This window comes from Sinocyclocheilus grahami, unplaced genomic scaffold, assembly GCF_001515645.1.
Source record: "Sinocyclocheilus grahami isolate Dianchi unplaced genomic scaffold, SAMN03320097.WGS_v1.1 scaffold323.1, whole genome shotgun sequence".
NCBI lineage: Eukaryota > Metazoa > Chordata > Actinopteri > Cypriniformes > Cyprinidae > Sinocyclocheilus > Sinocyclocheilus grahami.
This window is the reverse complement of record NW_015505502.1, coordinates 741,244-761,449: the sequence shown is the minus strand read 5'-3', so window position 1 is coordinate 761,449 and position 20,206 is coordinate 741,244. Positions and strand designations below refer to the sequence as shown.

General features: G+C 36.6%; 1 protein-coding gene and 1 pseudogene across 2 annotated transcripts; one reads left to right on the top strand and one right to left on the bottom strand.

Moving 5' to 3' along the window:
- Positions 1-2,444: 2,444 nt before the first annotated feature.
- On the bottom strand, positions 2,445-12,882 carry LOC107602273 (uncharacterized). 2 transcript variants are annotated; one of them, XM_016294736.1, is made up of 13 exons: positions 12,728-12,882; positions 12,447-12,637; positions 12,213-12,339; positions 11,989-12,094; positions 11,751-11,874; positions 11,106-11,277; positions 10,691-10,994; positions 9,271-9,355; positions 8,361-8,476; positions 5,408-5,580; positions 4,533-5,028; positions 3,550-3,665; positions 2,445-2,795 (listed from the first exon to the last, which is right to left on the bottom strand). In XM_016294736.1, the coding sequence occupies exons 1-13, from the start codon at positions 12,866-12,868 to the stop codon at positions 2,670-2,672; spliced, it is 2,277 nt and encodes a 758-aa protein (XP_016150222.1). In that variant the 5' UTR covers positions 12,869-12,882; the 3' UTR covers positions 2,445-2,669. The 2 variants fall into 2 exon arrangements, 1 of the variants encoding a protein (XP_016150222.1); XR_001611017.1 differs by having other exon boundaries at positions 2,721-2,795; positions 3,421-3,665.
- A 1,532-nt stretch (positions 12,883-14,414) lies between these two features.
- Positions 14,415-18,130, top strand: LOC107602272 (photoreceptor outer segment membrane glycoprotein 2-like; annotated as a pseudogene).
- The last annotated feature ends 2,076 nt before the right edge of the window (positions 18,131-20,206 follow it).

The window sequence follows — 20,206 nt, the reverse complement described above, 5'->3', positions numbered from 1 at the left end:
GCACGAGAGGCAGCGATCATGACCATCAGATGGAGGCAGGAAACGACCACATCCAGAAACACACGAGCGGGAAGGCATCTTTAAAAAGACGCCCGTCGCTCGTGGAACTCTTTTAGATATTTGCTCTTTTAGGGGAAAAAAAGGATACACTCTTTTAGAGAGAGCGCTGAAGCGCCCAGGGGAGGTTGCGGCGAGACCGCAGAATGGCAGCTGCAGCACGCCGAAGATGAGCAGCACTGAATGGCAACCCCCGCTGAAGCGCCGTAACACCAACGCTGATGCGCCGTAACACCAACACCAGCTGTTTCTTCCAAACACTTGCGGAGATTCGTCCTGAGAAGGCTCGACTCCGAAGCGAAAAGCTGATGTGCGTTTGAACGCGCTCTCCTTTTATACCCGCGCTGCGGGGCGGGGTGCGCGTGGCAAAACACGCACGCCAACTGTCATTGGCTTGTTTAGTTTACACTCGAAGGTGATTGGGCTCTCGGGCGAGATCCCAATTCGTCAGTCACGACTGACGTAACGTAGAACGTGACTGACTGAAAGGGAACAGCATAGCATGTTTACATGAGGGTGTTCGGCTTAAAGTTAAATCAGCTAAATCCACAACACTTTACAGAATTCAGCAAATCCACTGCTAATTCTTACTCATGTTTGTTGTTTTCTCTCTAAACAAAAGATGATGATAGGACTGGCTTTTGTTAGTTACAGGGACAGAATGGATAACAGGATAGAATTATGGGATGAATATATATATATATATATATAATGATAAATTATATTGGTGACATAAGAAAACCCTTTTGATTATGAAATTAAAACAGTTTTCAAAAGAAAATATTTTGGTCTGAAATATTTTAATTTAGAAAAAAACATGTTTTATTTCTAAATACATTTGCAGTCTTTTTTTATTAAATGGAAGTAGGCAAAATGGCAATAACTATGACTCAAAGTTGAACATTTATTAAATTAATGTTTTTAATGTAATTTAATTGTTATGTTGTCATAAAATGTTGTCATGGGATGCCCATTTTCCACAAGTTGATATGATTTTTTAGGGTCTTAATGAAAAGTCTGTAACATAGTTTGGTTAAAACGTCTCAATGGTAGTGTAAAAAACACCTTTTTTACCCTGTCAAAAACAGCTGTTTTCAGAGCATTCAGATTTGTAGCATTTTCCTTTAAATGTTAATGAGCTCTGCTGACCCCACCCTCGCTTCCGAGCCGCTCTCAGAGAGACTGTTTACTTTAGCTGCATTCATCGTGAAACTTGCTAATTAGCACATTATTAGGAAAGGCGATTTGCAAAAATTCGTAAAAAAAACCTCTTCGCACTCACTTCTTCTATAGGTGAAGCTGGATCACGAATGATTCGCGCGAACATATAGACATTTTTGTAGATCGGGGGCGCATTCCCTTCAAAAACAAACATAATCCACTGCGTCTTTAGTGGCTCAGATGTCAGGAGTAAACGACGACTGCTATGTTCATTATTACATCCAATAACAGAAGACCTCAATCGCTTAGGAGTCATTCTTGTCTACTCCAGCTCCAGCGGTGAAACAATGGCAGACTGATTACAGCTCACTCAGGGCGGGTCTGAGGTAAGACGCCAGTCCAGTATGTGCTGAAACGCTACTGTCAATCAAACTATCATGGGAGGGGCCTGTCTGTGTGACGTCACACAGACAGGCATCTGAGATCGGCTCGATTTGAGAAAGGGGTAAAGCTTTTAGTAGATTAACAAAAAACCACTGGGTGGATTTTTATCATTTTAGGGTGGTTGTGTACACACACTGCCAACAAACATTTCAGTTCAAACAACTTGTAAAAGTGCATGTGTATGACCCCTTTAATATTTTATCCAAGGCATGAAAATTTACTGCATAACAGTACATACTGTACATAAAGCTTTCTGAAGTGCAGAAAGAAATCCATTGAGCTGCTTTCTCAGCATTTGGAAGTCACTCGTCTCGCACCACATACTCTACACGCTTCAGCTATTTTCTACGAATTGGTTTTGTAAGGCGCAGAGCAGCCAAGAAACCATTCTTGCGGAACGGCAACAAGCAGAGGAAATTACAGTATGTGGGTCCATTTACCTTTGAGTAACAACCAGTGCCAGAAAGTCCTTTGAAGCAATGAGTGCAAATTTTAAACGGTTGGTTACGATGACGCCTTCTGTAAAGCAGGCGCTGTCATTAAATATACAGCAGGTGTATTATAACATAGCCGATATTGTGTTAGATCATTGGACAGGACAAGAAGAAATCATATTATATAGTGTTTTATAAATAATAATAGCAAAAACATGACATTCTTTAGTTTTCAAATACCTTGTGCATAAAAAAAGCACTGAATAGCAGATGCATCATTAAAAATATGCTCAAAATATTTGTAATTTTAACATTTATAATTGTAATATTATATATATATAGATATATAATAAGATGTGGTTGTCTATTATGCAAGCATACATTTTTTTCCCATCAGTTTAAGTTTTGTACATGACTTTATTGTGATATTTTGATCAACTAAATATTTACGTATGACAATGATTTCACCCCTTTAATTAATGTGTAATATGTTAAACTGATTATTACAACTCACCATGTTACAACACTCACTCTGTCCCCTACATATGCAAACAGCATTTTGTTTTTTTTCTTTTAAGCTCGTTTGATTTGTTTCCTCATTTTTCCTCGATGGCCTTGATGTGAAGTTGGTCCATGATCAATCTGATTAATGGTCACTTTAAGAGATCCTCTCCGGCCTGTTAATTCATCTTTCACTGCCTGAACACAAAAAAGGCATAAAATAGCATAAAATAAAATATGGCTGTTATCCTGTTTCTCTTAATTTCCTCTGAGTGTATGTGGATAGAATGAGAGAATCAATATCTATGAAGGAAGTTTTTCAGCATTCTCATTTATCACAACAGGAAATGGTCCAGTTGGAAGAAAAAGGTTCATATTGTACATGTACATGTTCCTAGAATAGTAATTATCACTGTCCATGAATAAATCCGTTACAAGTGCTGGCTTGGCCACGATTAATGATGGAATCATTGTATGGTCACTGAAATACTGATAAGTGATATACTGTATCAAAAAAGCTGCTTTGTGGACAGATTATATAGAATAATATATCGACTTTGACAGAACCTGAGAGCATGTTGGAAGTTGCATCATAACCATAGAGCATGGAATATTAATTATGCATCATCGCCCATTAAGTTTCATAAAATGAGATTGTGAAACTGATTGGTAAAACTCTCACCAACTGTCACTGTATAGAGGCAAACCATTTAGACTAAGTTTATATGAAAAGCCTCCATGTGTGCATTTTTAGCAGTCTAAATTACAAGGGGCGGCTTTTAGAAATCAATTGATGGGGCTGAAATGATTATGCAATGCACACCTGCAATGCAAAAATCAGCTCCCTTTCCTGGTGTTGTACTGCCACTGTGTGGTCAGAAGTCTGGGATGTATTCTGTAAATTCAATGAAATGCCTGTTATACAAATGAGAGGCAAGTGAGCGTATCATACTTGTTTGACCTCTCGTTTTTCCACTCTTGGGCAGGATGGAGGATCTAAGAAGCTTCCAAGCCCATGAGGTTGGGGACGTCGTGGGACAGGGGATGTCCGTTTTTCTGTAGAGGAAGCTAAGAGGATTGGTTATTAAATCAGTGGTTTGATTTATACCCATGGATCAGAGAATATCAAGGACAAGGAGTACCACTTACAAATAAAAGGAGGAATCAATTTAAAAATTACATTAATTCATACATTTAAACATTCATTCATACATCTAAACAGTAAATGTAAATTACATTTACATTCATACATGTATTCAATTAAATGAATAAATAATTTTTAAAAACATTCAAATGATAAAATCAAATAAAAATATTCAAGTGTTTATTTATTATTTAAAATGTTAGTTAAATGAAAAAAAAGATGTTGCATTAATAATGATTAATTATTATATATTAAGTTTAAATGCAACTTTTATATGACTTTTTTTTAAGCATCAGTCAGTTCCTTTTATTAATACTTTTGTCAGTTGAATTAAAAAATTGGAAAGTCGGACAACCAATGGCAACCATTGTTTATTGATTGTTACATTTACCTACTTTTTTAAATGTTAATTATATGAATAGCTTTACATAAATCTATTAACTGTTCATTTATATATACATATATAAAAAAATATTTTATTACATTGATAATTGTTTCCTTCATTTTATTTTTTGTGGCACTTGTTCATCACAATAACTTTGAATGTTCCCCTAAAATTTGGCAACTAAATGTGTCTAAATACTTTTTATCAATTTTTTTAAAAAGCATATGCAATGTTTAATTATCTAAAACAAACAAACAAACTTTTTGTAAAATGTTTTGCTTGAATTTGTGTGTGTGTGTGTGTGTGTGTGTGTGAGCTAATGATGAGCTATCATTCTTTAAAGTAAATAAAAGTAGATACTTCATTCTTTAAAGTTTATAATTTTTAGGCCACAGTACAATTATACCTCGTGTGACAGGAGAAACTTGCTCTAAAGCAGGAAGCAGCCCGGTTGAAGCCCGTCGAGTTTCCAGCGCCTGTTTCCACCAGCTGCCTAGCTTACAGTGACCCACCCAGTCTGAGGTGGTCCGGAAACACACTGCTTCTTTTGTGCTGGTGATTCTGGACTCACTGGAGGACCGGTGTCTGGACTGCTGAGAGAGACTGAGCTGCTGGGTGGATTGGGAGCCAATAGGATTCTGGAGCTGACGGGATCGCTGGGAGAGATGGATGAGGCTGAGGTCCATATCCACGATGGAGCTTTTAAGGGCACTTAAGGAACAGGCCTGGTAGGGTTCTCGATCATCTGCTAAGAGGTCAGCATGTTGGAGATGAGCCGGGAGGTTGTGCATGGTATCCGTGAGGGCGCAGGAAGTGAGGATTTCTGGCTGGTCTACGGCATCCTCAGGGTCACGGCAGAAGTCTTCCTGGCATTCCTCCACCCGTGAGGGAGACAACGGCCGCTTGACACAAGACCAAAAGACAAAGAACAGTCAAAGACTTTGTTAACAGAGGCAAAACGATTTTTGGTGTATCCATCTGTTTAGATACAGCAAGTATTATTTATTTACACTAAGTGTGTAAATAGATAGGTAAACAGACAGACAGATAGATGAGAGATATTTTTCTGAATTGAAATGTTATTCTTTTAGAATATTTTAATATAATAAATAATACTGTAAATGAATAAAATAAATAAAAACTGGTGTACATAATAAATAAATAAATATATTTTATAATCCTGATCAAAATTGCATTATTGATGCTGTAATATTTGTATAATTTTTTTATTATTATTATTTTATTTTTTTTACGGTGTGTGGTCATTAAGATGTCACTCACCCTTAACGGCTTCAGCTCCAGAAAGCTGCAGGTTCTTGACGCTTTAGGATCCCGCAGGCGAACAAACACTGTTTTTGGCTCACTGGGTGAAAAGATCCACTCTTCAGTCTCAGACAGATTCTTGGGCTTAATGCTAACAGCATCATCCACAGTTTTATTGTAAGTAAGCTTCTCTGTGGGGAGAAAAATATATATATATAGTGATCAATGTCATCCCACATGCTCAATGAGGCACTTCTAAACCAGGGGTTTTCAAACTGGGGTCCGTGACGCAAAGCCAGGGGGTCCGCAAAATAATTTGCTATACCATATTTTCCGGACTGCAACTTGCGTTTTTTATCCTCTGAAACGTGCTATGATTTATATTCCAAAGTGACTTATATAATGCATTAAATGTCAAATACAAGCTGTGTCTCATTTAGAAGGCTGCGCCCTCCGGAGGTCGCATTTCAAGGCTGCATACGTCATCAAGGCTGTCTCATTTCAGAAAAGCAAGTAGGACACTTCGAATGCGACCTTCTTTCACAGGAATTCGGAGGATGCATGAGGTGTATCCTTCGCTGCTACAGATAACCCACAATTCTTTGCGTCGCCGTAAACAACTGTTGTTAATTTGAAAAATGCCGGCGCCAGCAGATGTGCACACAAGCGCAGATGTGGTGTTTACAACTTACCTTAAATGGCCTAAACTTTGTTTTTAATATCCTCCTCCCTTTTTTTCTCTAACAGATGTCTGCTGTACGTACGCTACAGGGCCTCAAACATTGAACAAAATAAAACAAGTAAAAGCTTTTTTTTTTCAAATTACTTTCCAAATTTAGAAATAATTTTCCTTCATTTAATTAGTGTGAGAGCGCAACGATGCTCTAAATGTGTTAGCATTGCAACGTGATACTCCTGTTTCCTTTTCCGCCTGTCCTACGAAGGCCGTCTCGTTTAATTCTAGGTTGAGGACACTTCGTATATGCATCACAGGTTTAACCATGTTCTCATTCAGAAAACACAAACACACAATATAATTAACTCAAGCATCAAAAAATGAACTCAAACAGCGCACATTTAAACACAGCCTTCTAAATGAGACACAGCTACAGTTTTTCTCGATTGCTAACACACTATAACTGATTCATTTAGCTCAATTTTCCAAACCATTCATACAGTTCTCGAAACAAAGACACATTTCTCAAAACATTTAACGCATTTCACCTGTTTACACACATGTTCCAATTTGCTCAGTGTTTTCTGCAAAAATCTACACAAAAACGCCATCATTTTTCACAGGTTTAACCATGTTTAATTCAGAAAACACAAACACACAATATAATTAACTCAAGCATCAAAAAATGAACTCAAACAGCGCACATTTATCCATGTGTGAACATTAAGTAGCAAAACTGATGACACACCAGACAGAATCTTTGGATGATATGCACAGGAGCACAAGTGATTATGAGTTTTGGAAAATGAATCCTGGTAGTGGGAAACAAAGAGGAATAGGAGGGGGAAATAAAAATGAAGGGGATGAGGTCAAAGGTCATTTGTTCCTGCTGAAATACAAACTACTGTAGTTGACCATGTTCTTCTGCATGGACTGACCATGAGGGAAGTTAGCCTACAGGCTCATCTACAAGGTTTCAATACTGCTTACACAATACACATACAATATAATTACAGTACATAGCAGCAGTACTTCAAATGAGAGAGCTGACATTATTCTATGTACAGTAAATACTCTAGCACATGTTATACAGCCTCAAACTCATTACTGTTGGATTTATTTGTAGCCAAGTATGTACTGTATTTGTGCAGAACTGAGAGACGACTGTTGTCAGAAGACTTAGAAACTACTATAACAAATAAGGATACTACCAATACTGTAATGCAAATTGGCAGAGGATGCTGAATGAATGAATAAATGAATGAATGAATGAATTTATTTACAGTAATTATTTATTTATTCATTCATTATTTCTGTAAAGTAACTGACAGTATATTCCAATGTGTGTTTACTGTATATTCAGTTATTTGGTCTTTGAACTTTTCTCTTGTAGTGCTTTTCATTTACTGTAAGATCTCTTTACAGTAGTATTGCTGAATTTTACTGTATCTGCATCCCTCTATTTATGTCGTATACTGTAACAGTCATTGACTAGCAAAAGGATTTCTATTTCCCAAAAGGAGGTTTTTGTAACATTGTTTTGATCTGATCTCACTAGTGTGCTCTAGGCAGGAAAATTGTTTGTGTATTTGGCAGGTTTGGGTGTCATCTGAGACCAAAGTTCGAGTCTGACAAAAGAGAACATGTTTTTGACTAAAGTATTTGATTTTGACCTGGAAGTTTGCACAAGTTGGTGTGCAGTTTTGAGATTGTGTTTATAGTTGTGAGCAAATGGTGAATTATTTCAAGAATTGTGTGTTAGCAATCGAGAAAAACTGTAAGCAAAGCGTAAACACTTAAAAGCAGGCACTTCAAGGTTTATATATATAAATATATTTCTCATGTCTGTTTGACAAGTAGACAGTATCGCAGAGTTTTTCTTTGTCTCAGATATTTCACTGAAAAAAAAAAGAATAAAAATAAAACTATACCGCATATCTTGCGATTCTTTTTTAGACGTTAAGTGTTTGAGGAAATATAAATTCATATTAAAATCTCTGACTTTCGATTGCATATTTGAGTTTTGTGAAATTGTTGAGTTCGTCTCTGAAACTCTATAGGCCATTCATAAGAGGTTACTGGGGTCTTTTCTCACAGGAGAAACAATCTCTGGAGACCTAAGAAAAAGTCTCCATTTGCACTCAATTTAATCTCACTGCTGTCAAAGGAGAAATAATTGAGATGTCATCTCTTCTGTGATTAACCTGTCATGTGGGACGAGTTAACTAGATTCTAAATTATGAGGAAAAACTCAACTGATTAGAAAGCTACCAGTCATAAATGTTATTGACTCACCATGACTGGGTGATAAAAAGTTATGACTCTCCGCTGGGATCTCGGGAATTGAGCACACTGACTGATTGTCCTCATTACTGTAGCAGTTAGGGTGAAGGTTAAGTGTGCTCAAGAGCCTAAAACAGCAAAATAACACATCAACATCAATGTGGAATCATTTTACTGTACAGTAACATTTGTAAACCCTTCAGCCTGAGTATACTATAAAAAAAAATTATAATTTAAAACATAAACAACTGACAAAATCTTTCCAAAATTATCTGAATGACAAATGTGACCCTGGAGCACAAAACCAGTCTTAATATTTGTATATTTGTAGCAATAGCCAAAAATACATTGTATGGGTCAAAATTATAGATTTTTCTTTTATGTCAAAAATCATTAAGACAGTAAGTAAAGATCATGTTCCTTGAAGATATTTAGTAAATTATATCAAAACTTAATTTCTGATTAGTAATATGCATTGCTAAGAACTTCATTTGGACAACTTTAAACGTGATTTTCTCAATATTCAGATTTTTTTGCACCCTCAGATTCCAGATTTTCAAATAGTTGTATATCGGCCAAATATTGTCCTATCCTAACAAACCATACATCAACAGAAAGATTATTTATTCAGCTTTCAGATGATGTATAAATCTAAATTTCGAAAATGTTCTCATGACTGGTTTTGTGGTCCAGGGTCACAAATATAGAAACATGAAATCCCCCAGAAAAAATTAATGTCTATCATGATATTCTGACCATTTTAACTATCATGTAAAATGACCTAGTGTTTACTTTCATGTGACACATTTTTATAGCCAGTGACTAGCATTTCATTAAAGTTAATGTTCATATTTGTTTATAAACCCATCTGTTCAGGTTCTATAAAAACAGAGCGTTTGATGTCAGATGAATAGTGGCTCACCTCCTCTCTGCATGTGGAGCTTCTACTGCGTCGCCCCCATGTGAGATGACTCCAGATATCACACTAGAGAAGATCTTCTCTATAACTTTATAAAAGATGTGTTATTAATGTGGAGCATATCATAACAGTATGGAAGACTGTTTCCACCACAAGATAAAAAATAAAAAAGGTACTCACAATTCTGAGAAAAATGTCAAAATTTTAAGATATAAACTTAGTATTCTGACTTTTTTTCTCACAATTCTTGAATTTATATCACACAGTTCTGTCTCTCTCTCTATCTCACAAGATATATTCTTGGAACTGCAAGATGTTAACTGCAAGTGATGCAAAGTGATGTCGCAACTGAAAGATACTGTATAAATGCAATTCCAAGAAATCGGAATTGTGAGATATAAATGCACAGTTGTGAGAGAAAAGACTGCAAAAGTCACAATTAATTTAATTTTTTTATTATGTGGCAGAAATAAAAACACAGAATTGCGAGATGTAAACTCATAATTTAAAGAAAAAAAGTCAGAATTGCATGATGTAAATTGCAAGAAAAAATTCTGAATTAAAAGATGCAAACTCATAATTTAGAGAAAAAAGTTAGAACTGCATGATCTAAACTGAGAATTGCAAGAACAAAGTCAGAATTGCATGTTGTATACTCAGAATTTAGAGGAAAAAAATCAGAATGGCATGATTTAAATCATTTTTTAAAGAAAAAAAAACAGTCAGAAAGAGAACAGTCTGAATTGTGAGATGTAAATTGCAAGAAAAAAGACAGAGATGTAAACTCATAATTTAGTGAAAAAAATAAGAATTGCTTGATGTAAACTCAGAATTGTGAGAAAAAAATTTCTGAATTGCATGATGTAAAAGAATTTAGAGGAACAAAGTCTGAATTGCGTGATGTACACTCAAAATTGTAAGAAAAAAGTCAGAATTGCGAGATGTAAACTAGGAATTTAGAGAATTGAGAATTGAGAAATAAGAATTGTGTAATGTAAACTTTTTTCTGAGAAAAAAAAACTGAGAATTGTGAGAAAAAATGTCAGATATCTGAGTTTATTAGGCTATCTCATAATTCAGATTTTGAATCTGAATGATGAAATAAAGTGTCTCAGTTACCTTTTTACATTTTATCCCTTGGCAGAAACGGCCTTCCATATTACAGAATCACTTCTAAAGAACAATTGGATTCAGCAGTCAACAATCTCACCCACACTTTCCCTGCTCAGGCTGTTGATGGATAGCGCCTCTGTGGCGCCGTCTAAAGTGAGGGTTAGATCGGGACAGCCAGGGAACATGTCTGCAGGAGTTTTGTCCTCATCTGGCAGTTACCTTTTTACATTTTATCCCTTGGCAGAAACGGCCTTCCATATTACAGAATCACTTCTAAAGAACAATTGGATTCAGCAGTCAACAATCTCACCCACACTTTCCCTGCTCAGGCTGTTGATGGATAGCACCTCTGTGGCGCCGTCTAAAGTGAGGGTTAGATCGGGACAGCCAGGGAACATGTCTGCAGGAGTTTTGTCCTCATCTGGGACATGGCTTTCCTCTTCTTCAGGCACAGCAGAAGAGTTCTGCTTCAGGAGGATGGGTTCCTGTGCAGATGGGGCTTCAGAGCAGACAGCCGGTGGTGAAGAGCAGGGAGATTTGAAGAAGCCAACAGACTCAATGCTGTCAGGAGATGTGGTGGGAGAGGAGAACACTGGTGAATCATTCATGTCCTCCTGTATGAATGGAAGGATAGAAAAATTATGACTAGCTTGATGGATAGATGGATGGATGTTGCATTCATTAAATCAGTAAATTAACATGGCTGTATCTGTGAGTCAGTGCACCTCTGGCTGCAGAGGCAGGTCTTCCTCACACTCTTCCTCAACAGCTCTTTGCTTGAACTTATAATGAATGTCAACTGATGTGCTGTTAGCAGCAACATAACATAAGGCCTGAGATGAGAGTTGTGCACTATTCACACTATTCTCCAGGTACGTTGGCAGCAGCAGCAGCACCCTAAAAAGCAGAAAATAAATAACAGTAAATCAAATCACCTTTTACAAACAGTATACAACTGTTAAAATTTTTTTTAAGCAATGACAGTACAGTACAGTACACTGTTACAGTGACAGTAAAGTACAAAGTCACATGAGGATTCTATTTCAGTTTTTTACTTTCTATTAATCAAACAGTCCTGAAAAAAATTGATCAGTTTCCATAAAAAATATTAAGCAGCAACACTGCATAATAATTAAACACTGATGATGATAATAATAATATATTTTTTTTTCACCACAGGAATAAACTACATTTGAAAATATCTTAAAATATAAAATGGAAAAAAAACTTAATTTAAAAAGCAATAATATTTTACAACATTACTGTTTTTTTTTTACTGTATTTTTGTACAGCAAATAAATGCATCCTTAATGAGCATAAGACACTTGTTAAAAAAAAAAAAGTTCATAAAAGGTGAGCCTGTTTCTTACCTTCTTTTCTTTGGTAGTGGACATATTTCAGAAATAGACTGCCTGAGTATCTTGACAAAATCTCCTGGAGTCAGTGGGTCATCAATGCAGTACAGCAATGCAGACAGTGGACGAGGAGTTTGTCCTTTACGTCCATAACCCACACAGTCAAACCACATAGTTTACATAGAATGTGAGAACTATATAATTTCAGCTAACATGCCACAGTATATTTGAGATGAAAGCAGCTGTAATTTACCTGATTCAGTTCTTACTGGTGGTTGACCTACTGTTTCTTGCTTCAGTATCTGTGCTTCATTGGACTGCATATTTTGGCTTTCTATCAGCTGGAGACGAGCCAAACCCTGCCACAAAAAAAAGATGGATGGCAAAGAACAAATTTGTTCATACCATCATTTACCAAAATCAGAGTTTACCAGTTATCCCATGCAGGGTGAAAATCATTACAGTATCTAGAATCACCTTACACAGAGAGGCCAACATATTACTACAAATCCCATGATTCTCACAGACATGAATGAAATGTTTGAACAGGTGAACATCTTTAGTTTGGAGTCCTCTAATCAGTGCCCAGGCCTCAGAGATACATCTAAAACAAAAAGCATAACCCATAATAATAACAACTGTAGACTCCAATGTGCGACAATTACAAAAACACCAAAGGAACTTAGGTTCCTAAGAATCATTGTGATTTACTTGTTGTGTATTAACACATCCACACAGAGTTTGATGTCTTGAATGCTCTCCGTGACTGGTGTGATGCTGTAGAGATACTTCAGTGCTGCTCGATTCTCTCCTGTCTTCAATAAGGTCCTCAGAACAGCACAATGGTGCCATGGCAGTGTTGGAGGACAAGCTCTTGGGCTCAATAAGACATTCATTGAGTCCTGGGAATAACAATGTTCAGAGCTCAATGGGTTTAGACCAATGTAATATGATACCATACAATTTGAGTGATGGTTTTGAAAACATCTCACTGTTACGAATCCGTGATCTAGAAGCCAGAATCCACAGATCTGTTGGGAAAATGCAGATGGGATACTGAAGACATGGCAGAATGACTGCAGGAGATCATCCTTACAGTGCAGGAAGTTAGACACATCCAGGACAAAGTACATTATCTGGAGAGGATTTGTTAAAGAGAGTTATCATCCAACCACAAGAGAGCAACCAAAGCTGAGAATGTAAATTATTTGTAAATGATGCATCTCATTATATAATGTTATAATATACAGTGGGTACGGAAAGTATTCAGACCCCCTTACATTTTTCACTCTTTGTTATATTTATTGATTTTTCTTTTATGCCAAAAATCATTAGGATATTAAGTAAAGATCATGTTCCATGAAGATATTTTGTAAATTTCCTACTGTAAATATATCAAAACCTAATTTTGATTAGTAATATGCATTGCTAAGAACTTCATTTGGACAACTTTAAAGGCGATTTTCTCAATATTTAGATTTTTTTGCACCCATTTTCAAAAAGTTTTATCTCAGCCAGATATTGTCCTATCCTAACAAACCATTAAGATTTCGAGGAGTATTCTTAGCTTTTTTGAAACATTATATGGCTAAAAAATTAAAAAGGTAAAAAGCTAACCCAAAAATCTACTGTAAGACATAAATTAACTGTCTTAATTTAATCCCAAGAGTCTATCCCTCTATTTTTATCAGACTCATAAAATTATGCAATCATGTTCTTCTCAATAGCCACCCATTGTCTCAGCTGTTGCTAAGGATTGTTATCTCTCTTTTTGCCTCTTAGATGTACATTTGCAAAAATGTAAATCATTTCAACTGTGTTTACAAACGACCTCACATGGCGTCCCAAAACAGTTTGACAGATCTGAGAAGCCACAAAAACATAAAACGGTTTAGATTTGACCAAAAGCTCCTTTTTAAAGGTCAATTTTTTTTTTACTGATATCCAGTTCTTCTCACATTTTAAATGAATGAGCTCCATGAATACTTTGTGGAAATTGTGGTTCAAGGTCTTTCCATTGATTGACACTCACTAAGTTAGCTTAAGAGGCTAATAGCTATCAAGCATTAGTCCATTCATGTCATCTTCCATACACCTCATTGACTTGATTCTAAAATTACTAATTTAGTTGATTTTTGTACTAGGAACTCCAGTAGACTTCCACAAGATCAATTATATCAAGGGTTCTCTGAAACTTTGGTAAAATGGCTGTGCTGCCAATAAAATTCACCAAAATCAAGAGAGACAAACTGGCCCACGGTTTGTGGGTACTAAAATGGATATCCATTATGACAGGTATCATCCTCTTTAGCATGCCTGGAGGACAAGCCCTATGTCTGTACATTCAGGTGAACATACTTGGTTTCGTCTGCTATTTTAAGATTTCGAGGAGTATTCTTAGCTTTTTTGAAACATAATATGGCTAAAAAATTAAAAAGGTAAAAAGCTAACCCAAAAATCTACTGTAAGACATAAATTAACTGTTTTAATTTAATCCCAATTTTTTTTTAGAGTCTATCCCTCTATTTTTATCAGACTCATAAAATTATGCAATCATGTTCGGCCTCACAGTTCTGATCATCTGGCTCTTTGAGGTTGGTTGTGTCTATTGCTTTGGCAATAAGCTAGGGAAATATTGAATATATAGTCAATCCTATTCAATACTCTCCCATGAATACTTTGTGGAAATTGTGGTTCAAGGTCTTTCCATTGATTGACACTCACTAAGTTAGCTTAAGAGGCTAATAGCTATCAAGCATTAGTCCATTCATGTCATCTTCCATACACCTCATTGACTTGCATCTAAAATTACTAATTTAGTTGATTTTTGTACTAGGAACTCCAGTAGACTTCCACAAGATCAATTATATCAAGGGTTCTCTGAAACTTTGGTAAAATGGCTGTGCTGCCAATAAAATTCACCAAAACCAAGAGAGACAAACTGGCCCAGGGTTTGTGGGTACTAAAATGGATATCCATTATAACAGGTATCATCCTCTTTAGTTTGGGCATCTTTTTGAAAGTTGAAATTAACAAGCGGCAGGATCTAAAGCTCCAATCCGTGCCAAACATGCTAATTGCCATGGGACTTATAGCCTGCGTGATTAACTTTTTGGGAGGAAAGATCTGCTATGACTGCGTGGACACCAACAAGTTCTTATGCTGGAAGTTGGTGATTGCTCCCATACATCATTTGCACATTTTTCTTCACTCTGAGCGTGCTCGTGGGTGCCTTGATGTGCTACAGCATGCACGGACAGCTGGAGGAAGCGATAACTTTGGGGCTACGTGATGCTATGCGTTACTATAAGGACACGGACACACCAGGCCGCTGCTTCCTGAAGGGTACTGTGGACCTGTTGCAGATCCAGTTCCAGTGCTGTGGGAACGAGGGCTACAGAGACTGGTTCCAGATCCAGTGGGTCAGCAACCGATATTTGTATATGTCTCAACGGGAAGTGGTAGAGTAAGTTGGGCCTGAAAAAAAAAGTTGTTTAAACAGTTATTATTATTTAAATAGTTAAAGGTTTAGTTGACCCAAAAATGAAAATTCTGTCATTAATTACTCACCCTCGTGTTGTTCGAAACCCATAAGACCTTCGTTCATCTTCGGAACACAATTTAAAGGGTTAGTTCACCCAAAAATGAAAATTAGCCCATAAATGACTCGCCCTCATGTCATCCTAGGTGTATATGACTTTCTTCTTTCAGACGAATCCAGTCGGAGTTATATAAAAAATTGTCTTTGATCTTTCAAGCTGTTTCAATGCTTGTTAAAAGATCAAAACAAAACAATGGTCACTGATTGGAAGTAAAAATCGAGGATTTGTAAAGAAGAATGTCGGAGGATTCCGATATAAGCCAAGAGGAGACTGGTTTTCCTTTGCTGCGTGGATGGGCGCTTTTTATTTAACTTCTTTTGGACTGATGCATGCAACACCCACTGAGTGGCATTAAACAGCTTGAAAGATCAAAGACTATTTTTAATATAACTCCGACTGGATTCGTCTGAAAGAAGAAAGTCATATACACCTAGGATGACTTGAGGGTGAGTAATTTATGGGCTAATTTCCATTTTTGGGTGAACTAACCCTTTAAGATGTTTTTGATGAAATCTGAGGGCTCTCTGACCCTCCCATAGACAGCAAGGTAACTACCACGTTCAAGGTCCAGAAAAGTACCAAGATGATCGACAAAGTAGTCCAGTTATTATGGTGGATCTGGGTCAGCGCCGCCACACGCTCACATCATGATACTGTCGTGAACGCATGTCCACCAGTGATGCAGTAGAGATGAAAATGTGGAATAAAGTCGTTATTTTTGTTTTCTTTGCACAAAAAAGTATTCTCGTAGCTTTGTAACTTTACAGTTGAACCACTGATGTCACACGGACTACTTTGTTGATCATCTTGGTACTTTTCTGGACCTTGAATGTGGTAGTTACCTTGCTGTCTATGGGAGGGTCAGAGAGCCCTCATATTTAATCAAAAATATCTTAAATTGATTGTCCGAAGATGAACGAATGTCTTACGGGTTTGGAACAACACAAGGGTGAGTAATTAATGACAGATTTTTCATTTTTGGGTGAACTAACCCTTTAATAGATGTAGACAAAGACTTTGATGTAGACAAAGTCGCGTTGTTATCAATGGAATTTACACAATTTAACAATTCCATTTTTTTTCTTACTAGCCGTCTACGGAGCAACGTGGAAGGAAAATACTTAATGGATGGAGTTCTCTTCAGCTGCTGCAACGTCAATTCTCCTCAGCCGTGCATTCAGTACCAAATCACCAAAAACTCCGCCCACTATAATTACGACTACCAGACAGAGGAGCTCAACCTGTGGATAAGAGGATGTCATCAGGCTCTGCTAGATTATTACACCAACATCGTGCATTCTATCGGCCTCACAGTTCTGATCATCTGGCTCTTTGAGGTTGGTTGTGTCTATTGCTTTGGCAATAAGCTAGGGAAATATTGAATATATAGTCAATCCTATTCAATACTCTCATATTCGGCCGTCAAATGAATCTACCTAGCAATTCCAATTTTTTTGGCATTGTAATACCCTTTTTAATGGGTACTCTATTCATTGCCATTTTACGAAACCTATAAATTCAGTTAATGGTATATGACCAATGTATGTCTTAAATTATGTTACATATAATAGTAAATTAGTTCCTTAACTACTCAGCATACTAACATACTTCTTGCGAACACACAGTAATCGAATGAGTGTTCCTGATACAATTAAGTACACACACACACACACACACACACTTCCATTTTTTGTTCTTTTGCTGGCAGAAAAAAAAATATACTGCCCAAATTTTGTCTGAAACATTGTTATTGTTTTAGCAGTTGTACCAGAATCTCTACACTAATAAAAATCAAGGGGCAACACATTGTCTGCTCTGGTTGCATGGCATAATCCCATCATGGGATTGCACACTCACTTTATAATCTGCTCTATGCACCAGTCACTCCAATCCCTCAGCATCCTATGTGAAGCACATGACTGCTTTACAAAGAATGACATGAAGCTTCAGTGTGACTTCAGTTGGACTAACTTTTTTTTTAGAGTGTCAGCTGCTATCGGTGAAAACTAAGGCATCAATTTCTTCTCTGACAGCTCTCTGTCTTAACGGGGGTCCGTTACCTCCAAACGTCTCTGGAAAACATGCTGCGGCATGGGGACCCTGAGTGCGAGTCTGACAGGTGGCTCCTGGAGAACAGCTTTGTGGAGACGGCTCGCTCTAATTTCAACATCATCAAACACCTGGGCAAGTTCAATCAGATCAACATAGCAAGCAATGGAGATCCAAACATTGTCAAACCACCAACAGCACACTATGGTCCAGACAATGTGCCTCCAAAGCCTCTTTCAACAGCCAGCTAGGCCTTCTGAATGCTCCTTCTTGCCAGAAAAATTACATAAGCCACAAAGGACTGGACTGTGATGCTATGACTTAAAAATGATGAAAATGATTCAGTGAAAATTGAGATGGCATTGCAAGGCAGGAACACTGTGAAATTAAAACATACTTGAGGTCTGATGTAATTTAACATGAAAGAGCTTAACCAAGTGCTGCTTTAACACACAATGCAAAGCATTATGGGGCCTTCAGAGTCTTAAAATGCATAAATTGCCTCTCATTAAGAATACAACTGTTTAATTATTTTTGTGTTTTCACGATTCTCATGTGAATAGTGTGATTACTGGAGTTTGTTTAGAGCTAAACTGTTCACTGTAGGTTTTTCATTAGTGAGTAATTTGATGTGTTTTTTTTTCAGTTCCAGAATCAGTCTGATGTAGGCTACACTGACGTCTAATAAGCCGAATAGCTACTGTTTCTTTCCTACAATCCTCCCAAATGTCTCTTCTGGCAGTGTTTATGTTTGTAAGTTTAAAGTACATATGGTTGCTCTCTCTCTCTCTCTCTCGATATTTCCATGAAATCAAATTGTCAGCTTATCCATTATCCAAAAACAAGCCACCAAAATTTCTTATTTCATGCCTTGGTCATGTGCCTAAAGCCAGGTATTGTAATCGCTCGTAAAAACATGATACCAACAGCCTCTAAAACACATTTTCCAAAGATGTATATTTTATAAACACATTTTTTTATAAAGCACACCCATGTATAAAATTATGACGAATATGTAATAACAATAAATGCAACATTTTAATTTAATTAATACATTATTAAAGAGCTTTAAGTGCTGGTTTCAAGAGTACTGCAGTTCATTCAAACACTTGCATTTATTAATTACATGCGACTTCACTCTTAAAAACAAATGTTCCAAAGAGAGGCGTTCACAGTGGTTTTGCATTCCTCAAAGAACATTTCAGAGAAAAAGTTCTTAAAAGAACAGATTATTTCTTAGTGTGAAGAACATTTTAATAATCTAAAGATCGTTTTTGACAATAAAGAACCATTGAAAGTTTCCTTGGATGTAATTTTTTTTTCATCAAACCATATGCCAATAAAGAAACTTAATTTTTTTAAATGATTGTTATAAGTAAATTAAGATGAAAACCCATTTTGAAGGAACAACTGATTTGAATTTCACAAAAATGTTGTGGTAACACTGTACTTGAAGCATGTATATACAGTGGTGTGAAAAAGTGTTGGCCCCCTTCCTGATTTCTTTTTTTTTTTGCATGTTTGTCACACTTTAATGTTTCAGATCATCAAACTAATTTAAATATTAGTCAAAGATAACACAAGTAAACACAACATGCAGTTTTTAAATGAAGGTTTTTATTATTAAGGGGGAAAAAACTAGAACATCATACCAACAGTAAAGTATGGTGGTGGTAGTGTGATGGTCTGGGGCTGTTTTGCTGCTTCAGGACCTGGAAGATGTGCTGTGGTAAGTGGAACCATGAATTCTGCTGTTTACCAAAAAATCCTGAAGAATAATCTCCCGCCATCCCGTGACCTCAAGCAGCTGAGTGACCTCAAGCTGAAGCGAACTTGGGTTCTGCAGCAGGACAATGATCCAAAACACACCAGCAAGTCCACCTCTGCATGGCTGAAGAAAAACAAAATGAAGACTTTGGAGTGGCCTAGTCAAAGTCCTGACCTGAATCCTATTGAGATGCTGTGGTATGACCTTAAAAAAGTGGTTCATGCTCGAAAACCCTCCAATGTGGCTGAATTACAACAATTCTGCATAGATGAGTGGACCAAAATTCCTCCACAGCGCTGTAACAGACTCATTGCACGTTATCGCAAACGCTTGATTACAGTTGTTGATGCTAAGGGTGGTCCAACCAGTTATTAGGTTTAGGGGGCAAACACTTTTTCACACAGGGCCATGTAGTTTTGGATTTTGTTTTCCTTTAATAACAAAAACCTTCATTTAAAAACTGCATGTTGTGTTCACTTGTGTTATCTTTTACTAATATTTAAATTTGTTTGATGATCTGAAACATTAAAGTGTGACAAACACGCAAAAAAATAAGAAATCAGGAAGGGGGCCCACACTTTTTCACACCACTGTACATACAGAATGCATTGTAAAGGTACATCAGTGCCTTATTATACACATGCATTATTTAATCATACCTATTACAGCTTTAAAGACTATAAAGCATTATAAAAATGGGTGCTGATCTGTTATATTGCATTATACAAAAGTTTACAAGTTTTTAATGGAGATCTCAAAACATACACAATAGAAGCATTTCTTGTTTGTGTTTTTAATATCTGACAGAAACACCCACCATAGTTAGGAATAATTGAAATAATGTCAAAACCTGAATAAATTATCAAGTACAGATAATTGATTAATACAGTACTTTAACAGGACTACAGAATGTGAAGTGAAACAGATCCATCAGAAAATGTCACTCAGTAGTTTATTTCATGTACATTAAGAAATTTGAAGCCAAGTGCAAATTAAAAGCTCTTACACCTTAAACTAGATCGTGAGTGAAGAAAAAAAAAAAAACTAACCAA